The sequence below is a fragment of the Globicephala melas genome, chromosome 17 (assembly GCF_963455315.2).
Source record: "Globicephala melas chromosome 17, mGloMel1.2, whole genome shotgun sequence".
NCBI lineage: Eukaryota > Metazoa > Chordata > Mammalia > Artiodactyla > Delphinidae > Globicephala > Globicephala melas.
Window position 1 is genome coordinate 79,435,392 of NC_083330.1, and position 10,730 is coordinate 79,446,121.

The 10,730-nt window shown below is 67.1% G+C and overlaps 1 protein-coding gene across 7 annotated transcripts in view; it reads left to right on the plus strand.

Moving 5' to 3' along the window:
• The window catches only part of MROH1 (maestro heat like repeat family member 1), a 68,054-nt gene that overhangs the window by 56,561 nt on the left and 763 nt on the right, over window positions 1-10,730 (plus strand). For 6 of the 7 annotated variants that reach the window (XM_060286918.2, XM_060286919.2, XM_060286920.2 and 3 more), the window contains 11 exons: window positions 1,198-1,352; window positions 4,355-4,520; window positions 5,068-5,264; window positions 7,995-8,132; window positions 8,479-8,593; window positions 8,899-9,045; window positions 9,234-9,422; window positions 9,599-9,754; window positions 9,837-9,971; window positions 10,042-10,144; window positions 10,219-10,284. In XM_060286918.2, the coding sequence (XP_060142901.1) occupies window positions 1,198-1,352; window positions 4,355-4,520; window positions 5,068-5,264; window positions 7,995-8,132; window positions 8,479-8,593; window positions 8,899-9,045; window positions 9,234-9,422; window positions 9,599-9,754; window positions 9,837-9,971; window positions 10,042-10,144; window positions 10,219-10,284 (1,567 nt within the window). Of the gene's footprint in view, window positions 1-1,197; window positions 1,353-4,354; window positions 4,521-5,067; window positions 5,265-7,994; window positions 8,133-8,478; window positions 8,594-8,898; window positions 9,046-9,233; window positions 9,423-9,598; window positions 9,755-9,836; window positions 9,972-10,041; window positions 10,145-10,218; window positions 10,285-10,730 lie in introns of those variants that run through there. The other variant, XR_009559436.1, reaches the window with a different exon arrangement.

Below are 10,730 nucleotides of genomic sequence, written 5' to 3' on the forward strand. Positions count from 1 at the left end.
TGGCAGCCGTGGACTGGAACGTCCCGGCGCATCTGTCTGCGAACGTCGCTGTGCCCACGGCTGGCGGGGGGCACCGGCCCAGCGGCGGTGAAGGCTGCTCCACTAAAGCACCACTTGCCCGCCCAGGTCCCCAGGCAGGAACACGGGGAGGCTCCTTAGTGCGGCGGCCTGTCTCGCCAGGGAGACGCGGCTGGGCCGGCCGAGGGGCTGGGCAGGCGGGCGGGGGCAAAGCAAAGAGGTTCAGGTCCTTAGAAGGAGGTGCGGATGCCTGTGAGCGGGGTTATCAACCTTCTGGACTCGAGGTCATAAAAAGAAAACAGCCTCGTTACGCTTACAAGTCCTTCGAGAAATGGCGGCGGCAGTGCCCCTCCCTGAGGCCCAGCCCAGGCAGCACTGGGCACGCAGCGCCGCCTCCCCTGCCGAGGACCACGCCCCGTGCCCCCGCGCCAGTCCCTTCCCGCTGCTCCTGCGGCCCAGGTCCCCGGGCAGGTTCCTCAGCCAGCCCTGCCCAGGAGCCCAGGGTTGGCGGAGCCCAAGGACTGCCAGCTGCCCGTCCCGGGGACCATGTCCCTGGGGCCGTGTCCAGTGCTGTCATCAGCTTTCACCTTGCACCAGGGTGCTTCCCAGCTGCGCAGCCCAGACCGTCGTGGGCAGCACCCCCGTGGCGCGGGGCCCACGCTGGCGACCGTGCCCTGGGTGCCCGTCTGTGGCCTCTGCAGCAGCTGCAGCCCATGAAGCCTGCCTGAGGCTGCCGGCCCTCTCCCGGCCCAGCTGTGGCCTCAGTCTAGGCACAGGGCTGCACGGGAGGTGGTGTGGGGCCGCGCAGCCCGTGTGTGTCCTGCCTCCAGGGACAGGCTGGGTCACCCCGTCAGCTTCAGCACTCACCCCGGGGCCTTCCCGTCCCGATATGCCCTGCACACGCCTGTGTGTGTCTCAGTGCCTCCTCCCGGCCGGCCCCTCTTGGGTCCCCGTCGCTTCCCGTGTGGAATGTGGGATTGGCTCTCTCGGCCCCGAGGGCTCTGGGCTCCGGCTCTCCATCGGGTGCCGGCAGCAGGGAGCTCTGATCTCACAGGACTTCCCTCCCCCCACCTTGGCCAGCCAGTCTCCCCGGGGCCCCTGCACCCTGGCCACGGGGGACTGGCCCCTGGTGTGGGCGTGTCCCCGCTGTAGGCCTAACCGCGGTTTCCTCGCCCACAGGTGCCCGAGATTGTGAGCGTGCTGTGCTCCAAGCTGCAGGAGACCCACGGGGAGCACGTCCTGCAGGCCGCACAGCACAGCGTGTACGTCCTGGCGGCCCGGCACCATGCTGCCGTGGTGTCCAGCCTTCTGGGCAGCCCCCTGCCCTTTGACAGGTACGTGGTGCCCACTAGCCTGCGGGGGCGGACGGGGCTCCAGCCACCTGGGCTCCACGTTCCGGGGTCACTCCCACCCTGGTGTGGTGTTCACGGGCCCCAGCCCCTCTGCATGGGAGCCTGGAGACCCCGGCCCTGGACTGGGTAGAGACAGGCTCACTCTCATGGGCTGTGCTAGCCAGTCCTCCGGGCTGGTTCTCTGGAGGGCGTCCACCATCATCTGTGAGCAGACCCCTGGGGCCAGGCCCCCTCCTTGAGCCAGGAAGGGGGAATTCATGGTTGCCAGGGGCGGGGCGAAGTGTGGGACCTCTGACCCGCCCCCCACTCGCACCCCGGTCCCCGAGCTCCCATCGGTGACCCTCAAGTCGCCATCCTCGGGCTCTCAGGGCAGGACTTCTCCGCGCCAGGGCCTGTGCCCGGCCCCGCCTGTGGACCACAGCCCCTGGGGTCCCTCCCCTCCTGCTCCGAGGCCTCCAGGTGGCCGTTGCTGTGGTCCCAGTGCTTCCAGAGCTCAGGGCCCGCTGCTCCTGCCTTGGTTTGCTGTCCACGGCGTGGGTGGAGGCCGGCACCCGTGGCCTCCTGGAGGCCCCTGTGCGGGGAGGCAGCACAGCCCTTCCCCGTGGCCACGGCCCGGGTGGCCGGACGCGCCTGCACCTGCCGTCAAGACGTGGGCTCGCGCTGCCTGCTCTGCTCTCACTTAGATGCCGGCGCCGCTCTGGGCCCCCGGTTCCAAGGTGTGTGGCTTCTCCCCAGGTCACGCCTGTCAGCGTCTGCCGCTGTCACCTCTCCGGCCCGTCACTGTCAGCCTTTCTTTGCCCTCGCAGTTTAGGTGTGTTCCTTTTCCAGGGTAAATAGATGCTCTCGGTTGCTGAGGTAGTTGGGGTTAAACTCACTGTCTTATTTTGTGTCTTCTCTTGGTCTTTTTTCTTTATCGTCTTCATTGTCCTTTTTAGATTGACAGGGTCTTTTTTACAATTTCATCTTCCACTCAGTTAGTCTGGAAGTTGCACACTCTGTGTTCTCTAGCGGTGGCCCTGAGAACGACCGCGTGGGCACAGCGTCCCTGGGCAGTGCAGGCCTCTGCAGGGGCGGCCCCCTGCCCTGCCCGTCATCGTCATGGCTGCTCTGCGCGGGCAGTGTGTCTGCCCACGCACCCGCCCCTCGGCTCTGCGTCCCTGCCTTTCATGGGTGCGGCTCACGCAGAGGAGCACGCACACGGCCACAGGCCCTGAGGGGGCCTCAGCCGCACGCAGCGGGAGATGGGGCAGGCATCCAGCCCCTACTGGGCTCCGTGCCTGCTCGGTCGAAACTCCCTGAAAGGTCGCCACTGTCTGACTGCTGTTGCCAGAGGTGTGTTTTGCCTGACCTTGAACGTGGCGTCAGTGGAGCCCTCTGGACTTCCTCCTGCTTCTTTTGCTGTCCTCGGGGTGCAGGGTGCTGCTGTCCCTCCTTTCCTGCTGTGCCAGTGCTTTGCGTGTTCATAGGAGCGGGGTCGTCAGGGCAGGGTGGGCACAGTGCGGCCAGGGCCGAATCTGCCCACCACCCGCTGCCTCTGAGCCAACGATGGGCTTTACACTTGTAAACGGTTGGGGAAAAGTCCAAAGAATTATATTTCATGTCCAGAAAGTCACATGCAACCGGAACGTCCGTGTCCGGGGTGGCGTTCCGGGAGCGAGCACACCTTCGTTTCCTTGTCCGTGCCCGTGGCTGCCGTCGCCGCGTCACAGCAGAGCTGCCTGGTGTGCAGAGACTGGGCGGCGAGGGGCCCTGGTGCCCTCCCGCTGGAGCGCACCCCCCAGAGCCCCGTGCGGCTCCTGGGGGCGACAAGCCCCACTTCGTGCGTCTGAACATGCATTTATTCAGCTGTCCTTCTCGGAGGTCATTTGCCAGAGTTTGGGACTCGAGCTGGGCGCGTGCTTTCTTTGAGTCTGAGTAAGAGGACGTGTCCTTTTCTGGCTCCTGTGAGTCCAGGTAGTGCCGAGGTCGTGAGGGACACACACCAGGTGCCCCTTGTCTATGGCGCTCTGCACCTTTGGGGGGTGGGGGGGGTGGGTGTCCATTCCTTGTCCTGCCAGGTGGCTACCGGGCTTATTGAACCTGTGAGTTGGTGTCTGTCATCAGCTCTGACCGGTTTTCAGCCCTCCTCTTCAGACACTCTCTCGAATGTCTGCCAGACCTTTTCGTCCCACCCCCTACATGTCTGTTTCTGAATTTCCGCCGATTGTTATCTGCCGGGTTCTGGGTAACTCCCTCCATTTATCTTCCAGTTCATTGTTTCTCTCTCCTGCTGTATCCAGGCTGGTGCCAAATATGTCACTGAGTGCAGGGTTAGGTGTCTCAATTCTTTTTTTTTTTTTTTTGTCTTTTTGGCCACACCGCGTAGCATGTGGGATCTAGTCCCCCGACCAGGGATCGACCCCGGGCCCCCTGCATTGGGAGTGCAGAGTCTTGACCACTGGACCGCCAGGGAAGTCCCCGTGTCTCACTTCTAGAGGGCTGTTGGCTGGCTTCCAAATGTGCGCTATTTTTAGAATTTCCGGGTCCAGTTAGGTATCTGGAGTCGGTCACTTCTCTCCGTAAACGTGACGCACAGCCGCCTCCCGTGTGTCTGAGCACCCGGGGTCTGCAGGCTGCTCGGGCCTCCCGCAGCCTCCGCCTGACCTCACTCACATGCCTGCCTGCCTTGGCCACGTGCTGCTCGGTGCGGGAAAAGTGACTTGTAGGCGCCCCCGCGGCCTGGGGTGGCGCTGCCCCCCTCCAAGGAAGTCCAGTGTCTGCTCTGGCAGCTCCGGGGACGCCTCCTCTCCCTGGCCCTGTGCCACCCTTTCTTGCCAGCTCTGCTCACCCCCAGGCCGCCTGATTGCAGGCCACTGGGTCAGAGGAAGGGGTGAGTTCGGGTCCGAGGTCAGGGTGCCGCTCGTGGCCTGGCTGGAGCCGAGGCTGCTGGGCACGACAGGGGCCGGCAGTGGCCTCGGGGTGACCGTCCTCCTGCCCCGCTCCAGCCACACCTGCACCCTGTGGAGGGCGCTGGCCGTGGAGCCCGGCCTCGCCACACAGGTCCTGGGGCTGCTCCTGGAGAAGATGAGCGGGGACGTGCCGTTCAAGGAGAGCCGGGCCTTCCTGCTGAGCGGCGCACCCGACCGCGTGGCCACCCTGCCGCCCCTTGCGGTGAGTGAGCTCTGGGGCGGCACGCCTGGCCCCTCCCCCTCCCCCTCCCCGCTGCCGGCCCAGGAGGCTGGTCCGGGGCCGCGTGGCCGCTGCGGGAGGGCCCCTGGGGGTGGGCCTGGGTGGCACCCTGCAGGCGCCTGGCGGCTGACTGGGGCACCGGAGCGGGCGAGCTTGGAGCCCAGGCTCGTGAAGGCCCCGCAGGTGTCGGTCCCCGAGGGAGCGTCCTCTGTTTCACCCTGTGGAAAAAGAATAAACCCAGCTTGGCAGCGCGTCCGCAGCACAGCAGCTGCGAGAGTCTCCTCCCCCTCCTGCTGAAGCACCGAGAGCAGATGCTGGGAGCCCGGCCCCCCGCGGCCACACTGCCCTGGGCCCGCCTCCTGCTGCTCCCAGGGCCCAAGACTTCTGGGGACACGGGGTACCTGCTAAGGAAGTGGGGCTTCAGGCTAGCCTGGGTCCTGGGGTGCAGGGTCCAGCCCTCGCTGTGGCCGGCCTCATTAGACCTGGCCTGGGGCGGGGAGGACTGAGGCTGAGGTGGCACCGTCCCCAGGCCACCTGTGCACTGTACGAGGTTGCGTCTGCCCCGGCGTCTGGGCCGGCGGTGCTGGAGCTCTACCCCCAGCTGTTTGCGGCGCTGCTGCTGCGGGTCAGCTGCACCGTGGGTGTCCAGCTGCCCAGGAACCTGCAGGCCAAGGAGAGGAAGAGCGCCAGCTCAGGCCTGGCCTCGCGGAGCCTCGAACCCTGCAGGTAAGCGGGCCCCGCCTTCCGCCCCTGGCACCCTCGTCTGTGGGCTGCTGTCCCTGCTGGGGGTGCAGCTTCCCTGGGCTGCAGGAGGGATGGGGACAGTCGGGGCGGGGCTTCCTGGGGACATCAGATGGGTTGTGAGCTGCGCCTTCTTTGGGAGGGCGGAGTGCGAGGAACGCTTGGGCACGGCAGGGTCTGCGCGAGCCCGCTCTGTGTTTGCGACCTCAGTCTTCAGCTCCAAATTCTGGCTCTTCCTACACTTGACTGGGGCCCCCCATCTTCGGACAGAAACTCCGCAGCAGCCTCCCCGCCTCCCCAGAGCGGCCTCTCACCTGGGTTGGCCCCGGCCCCCAGCCCTGTTGGGGAGGGCCCAGCTGCCACACGGGTGATGCCAGGTTGGCTCAGAGCCAGGCCCCTGGTGCCACCGGCCTGTGCAGGCACCTTCCCCTTGCCTCTCGTTGGGGTTTGGGGCCCTGGGTCCTGGGGCAGGAGCCTGGGGACGGCAGGGTGGAGCTGTTTCAGCTCCTGGGGACATTCCTGGTCCCCCTGGTGGCTCTTCGGGGCTCCAAACAGCTGTCTGGGGCCACAGGATGAGCAGAGGAAGCTGATGCCCCGGGGCCACCGGAGCCTGAGTGACTGTCAGCCTGGCCGCCTCCCCACCCTTCCCCAGTGTCTGGCTGGGGACACACGAGGGACAGAGTCAGCTCTCCCCGCCCCACTGCGGGGCTGCCCCACCGCAGAACTAACGCGTCCACTCCAGCGAAGGCTGTGTGTCAGGAGGCCTGGACTGACTGTGCAGACCGGGTGGAAATGTGAACGGCCCAGCAGACACGGCCCAAGCAACCCCGGGCCTAGCACACCGGCTCCAGCACCGTGGTCTGAGCTGTGGGGCCTACAGCCCCATGGCCCAAAGAGGGGTTCTGGGGGGCCACCCCTGAGCCAGGATGCGTGCAGTGCCAGGCACAGGCCTTGGCTCTGACGGAGGCCATTCGTCAGCAAGTCAGACCCTTGCAAACGCCACACCCCCGGCAAGTCTGGGCAGTAGGGTGAACAGGCAGGGGAGGAACCTCCTCTGAATCGTCGACCTGCTCCTCGGCCAGACCTGCCCCTCACCACTGCCCGTTCGCTGGAGCCAGGGGCACCTCTTCTGGGCCTTGAGGCCTGGAGCAGGGTGTGGAGCCAGGGGCAGAGCTGCTGGGCCCTAGCTGTGGCCCGGCCCTGCCCACACCGTGCGGGACTCCTTGGCAGGCACCGTGGGCATCTGCCCGGTGACCGCGTGGCTGGAATGGTTTTCTGTGCCTGCAGTCGGTGTGGGCGCCCCACATCCAGGGCCCCCCCCCCCCGTGTCTGGGCCTTTGCTGGGATTGCAGAGCTCCTGGGACAGTGGGAGCCACCTTCCAGTATCTTCCCTGGGGTGGGGACCCAGCTGGGTATAGTCTGTGGACGCACAGCCGGGGAGACTGTCCAGCTGTCGGTGGACACCAGATCCCTCCCCGCCCCCACCAGGGGCACCCCCACAGCCCTCATTCCACCCCGGGACGACCATGAGGCTGGAGCTGGGACCAGGTGGGGGCAGGGGGTTGTGTGCATACGGCGGGCTTGGGGGAGTCTACCAGCATCTGCTTCCTGGGCTGCCGGGACCCCTGGGCCAGGACCAGTCACGGGGCCTCCAAAAGCGCGTCAGATGCCCCCACAGCCACCCCCGCCCCTCCCCAGATGTGAGGCCTGTGCTGCACAGCTGGCGAGGCCTGGCCCTCACGCTCCAAGCGCCTAGGCCCCTGGCTGCCCCTGCACCCCAGCGGCTGAGCCGTCGAGGTCACAGGAAGACCCCGTGCAGCTGACGCCTGACCGCCCCGAGGACGGTCCAGCGCACTGCCCTGGGGTGGGCACGTGCCCTTGGGCCAGGAGCCCCGGGGACGGCGCCTACGTTGATGCGCTCACGTCTGAGGGCCCACACGGGCCCTGACACGGGAGGTGGTCGATGTCAGGAGAGAGGGGGTCAGCACGGGGCTGGGGGCACGGCCCTGAGGCCCTCCCTGTGCGGCCCTGGGGACCCTGACGTGCTGTCTCTCCGGGCCGCAGGTCGTGGTGTGAGTCTCTGCCAGGTCCATGTTGGGCCAGCACTGCTGTCCCCAGTGCTGTCTGGGGTCCTGCCCCTGCTGCCTGCTCACTGGCAGCCCTGCACCCTCTGCCTGAGCTGGGGAAGGGTTCATCAAATGAGGGGGGCGGACGCGCAATTCCAGCTGGTTTCTGCCTCCTTGGGCCCCTCCTACGAGAGAGAGGGCCAGCGGGGCGTGGCAGACGGGGCTGCCTGGCCCAGGCAGGAGTCAGGCTCTGGTCTGCCTCTTGAATTCATTTTTATGAAGGGTTTTCTCTATTTTCTTTTCACCTTTTTTTTTTTTTTAATTAAATGAAGGTCTTTAAGGCAGGTGAAGACAGCTGATTGTTACCCTAAAATTAACCTGAGGGCCTTAACTGCTCCAGGGGCCTTGGGGACACTACCTGCAGAGCCCCCAGCTGCCCCTCATGGGGGTTGGGGAGACAGGAGCAGTCTGCCTGAGACCAGAGGGTCCACAGTGGTGCCCAGATGAGGGGGAGGGGAGAGCCCAGAGCCTGCGCCCCACAGGATCCTGCTGGTAGGGGGCAGGCTGGGTAGCCCCGGGGCATGTCTGCCAGCAGGACAGGTGTGTGCCTGAGCTGGGAGCCCTGCCAGCCGCACCCGTGTCTCCGCAGCTCCGCAGTGGATGCGCTGCAGGCCGTGCTTCTCCGAGGCGGCAACGATGACGTGGTGCAGCGCATGGAACTGGAGGGGGGCTGGCAGCTGCTCAGGACCTCGGCTGGGCACGAGGAGGGCGTCACCCGGCTGGCCAGGTGAGCAGGCGCGGCCCGCGCACCCCAGTTCTGGTGCTGGCTGGGCTCTAACAAGCCAGGTACTGTTCAGGTACCATCCGGGGGCCCCCAGTGGCGCCTGGGAGGGGGCCCAGCATGAGGAGCAGGTGCGTGGGGGCAGCTGTGGTCTCTAGGCCCGGCGGGCTGGGAGGGGCGTGTCTGGAGGGGGAGGACGTGCAGGGCCCGGCAGCGGGCGGGGGGCTCACGGGCTGGAGGGCGCAGACAGTGCAGGCTGGGAGGCGGAAGTGCCCCCAGGCCCACATGGGAGTGGGACGTGCTCGGGGGAGGCCTGAGGCCCCAGCCCTGCCCAGTGTAGCCTCCTTCCCAGCGCCATGGCCAAGTTCGCGGGCCCCCGGCTGCCCCTGATGATGAAGGCGCTCTTCGCCACACAGAGCAGCGTGTACGAGATGCAGAGGGTCAGCTCCACAGCCTTCCTGGCCGAGGTAGGAGCCACGTGCTCTAGATCACGAATAGAGGCAGCGGGGACCCCTCCCCGACAGGCAGGCTCAGGCCTCCCCCTGGAAAACCTGCCCCAGGCCATGGCAGCAGGGGCCAGGGTGGGGCTGGGTCAGGAGTTCCGGGGAGGCCAGGAGCTCAGGCTTGGCATACAGGCCTCAGCTGGCCTTCGCCACGTCCCCTCCTCAAAGTGACCTGCGACTGGGAGGGCTGCCCAGTGCAGTGGTGGGGAGGGGGTGGGGCGAGCCTGGGGTTAGTGGGGCAAGGGCGGTCAGAGCACCTCTGCCCCCAGCTGCTTAGCAGCAACACGGTGAACGACCTGATGCTCCTGGAGTCCCTGCTGGACAACCTGCTGGCGCGGCAGAAGGACACGTGCGCCCGTGTGCGGAGACTGGTGCTCCGGGGCCTGGCCAACGTCGCCTCGGGCTCCCCGGATAAGGTGAGGGGCTGGCCAGCCCTCTGGGGCCCCGTCCCCGGGAGGGAGACGGCAGAACTGCAGCCAGTGAGGAGACCCAGGTGGGCACGGGGCAGGCGGTGGGCGTGGACGCGGAGGTGGCACCGGGAGGGTGGGGCGCTGGGCCGCTCCACAGCATGACCTGGGCACACAGGTGTGTGTGGCGTCCCCAGGTACGGGCCCATGGCCCCCAACTCCTGACGGCCATGATCGGTGGGCTGGACGACGGGGATGACCCGCACAGCCTGGTGGCCTTGGAGGCCATGGTGGGCCTCGCGAGGCTGCTGGACCTGGTGGAGGCCTGGGACCTGCGCTCGGTGCTGCTGCACGTTGCCATCCGCATCCGGCCCTTCTTCGACAGTGTAGGCCCCGCCAGCCCCGCCCCTGGCCACGCCAGCCTGGCTCCTGCCCCTTCCTCTCCGGGCCCCGCAAGCCGTGTCACCACCGCACGCTCAGGGCCGGGCCCCGGGGTCGACGGATGGGCAGCTCTGGGGAGGGCCCCATAGGGTGACACCTGCCGCCCGCCACCCCGCCCCAGGAAAAGGTGGAGTTCCGTTCTGCGTCCATCCGCCTCTTCGGGCACCTCAACAAAGCCTGCCAGGGGGACTGCGAGGACGTCTTCCTGGAGCAGCTTGTTGGCGGGCTCGCGCCCCTGCTGCTGCACCTGCAGGACCCCCAGCCCCCAGTGGCTGCTGTGAGTAGCCAGAGAGCATGGGCAGGCCGGGCCGGACTCACTCAGGGACTCAGGGACTCAGGGCTCGACCTGTGCCCTGCAGGCCTGCAGGTTCGCCTTGCGCATGTGCGGCCCCAACCTGGAGTGTGAGGAGCTGGCAGCCATCTTCCAGAAGCACCTGCAGGAGGGCCGGGGCCTGCACTTCGGAGAGTTCCTCAACACCACCTGCAAGCACCTGGTGAGGGGCGGGGCGGGGTGGGGACGGGGCGGCAGGGCGGGGGCGGGGCCTGACTGAGGGCCTCCCGCAGATGCACCACTTCCCCGACCTGCTGGGCCGCCTGCTGAGCACCAGCCTGTTCTACTTCAAGAGCAGCTGGGAGGACATCCGCGCCGCGGCCCCCATGCTCACAGGTGAGGCTGCCCTGGGCCCCCCTCCCGCTCCCCACGGCGCGGGCCCTGACCCCGGCCCCACCCCCGCCCCGCAGGGTTCCTGGCACTGCACGTGGAGGCTGAGCGCCGGCCGCAGGTGGACCTGGAACAGCTCCTGGCGGGTGAGCCCCAGCCCTGGGCCCCGCCCCCCACGGCGCGCTGGGCCGCGCTGACCCTGTGGGCACCAGGGGGGACTAAGTGATTTTCCTGGATTTCAAGGATTTTTTCCCTGTCACTGGTGACCTCATCGTCTCTAGTAATTCACGGAAACTTCTTGACTGTTCCAAAAGAGCTTAAAAAACACTAAAAAAGGAAAAACTATCTTTCCGTTGGCTCCTGAGCCCTCCCGGCAGAGGCCTGTCTTAGGAGGGCGGTGGGCGGGCGGCCCCCACGCACAGGGTGGGGTGTGAGCCTCGGGGGTCCTGGCCCCCAGGCTCAGCGCGCCAAGAAAGGGGGGGCTCAGCCTTAGCCGCAGCTGCTAGCGGGGTGTGGGCGGGACCGCGGGCTCGGACGGTCAGTTCTCAGAGGGCCGCAGAGGAGCCCCCAGCAGCGGCTCCCTGTCCCCCAG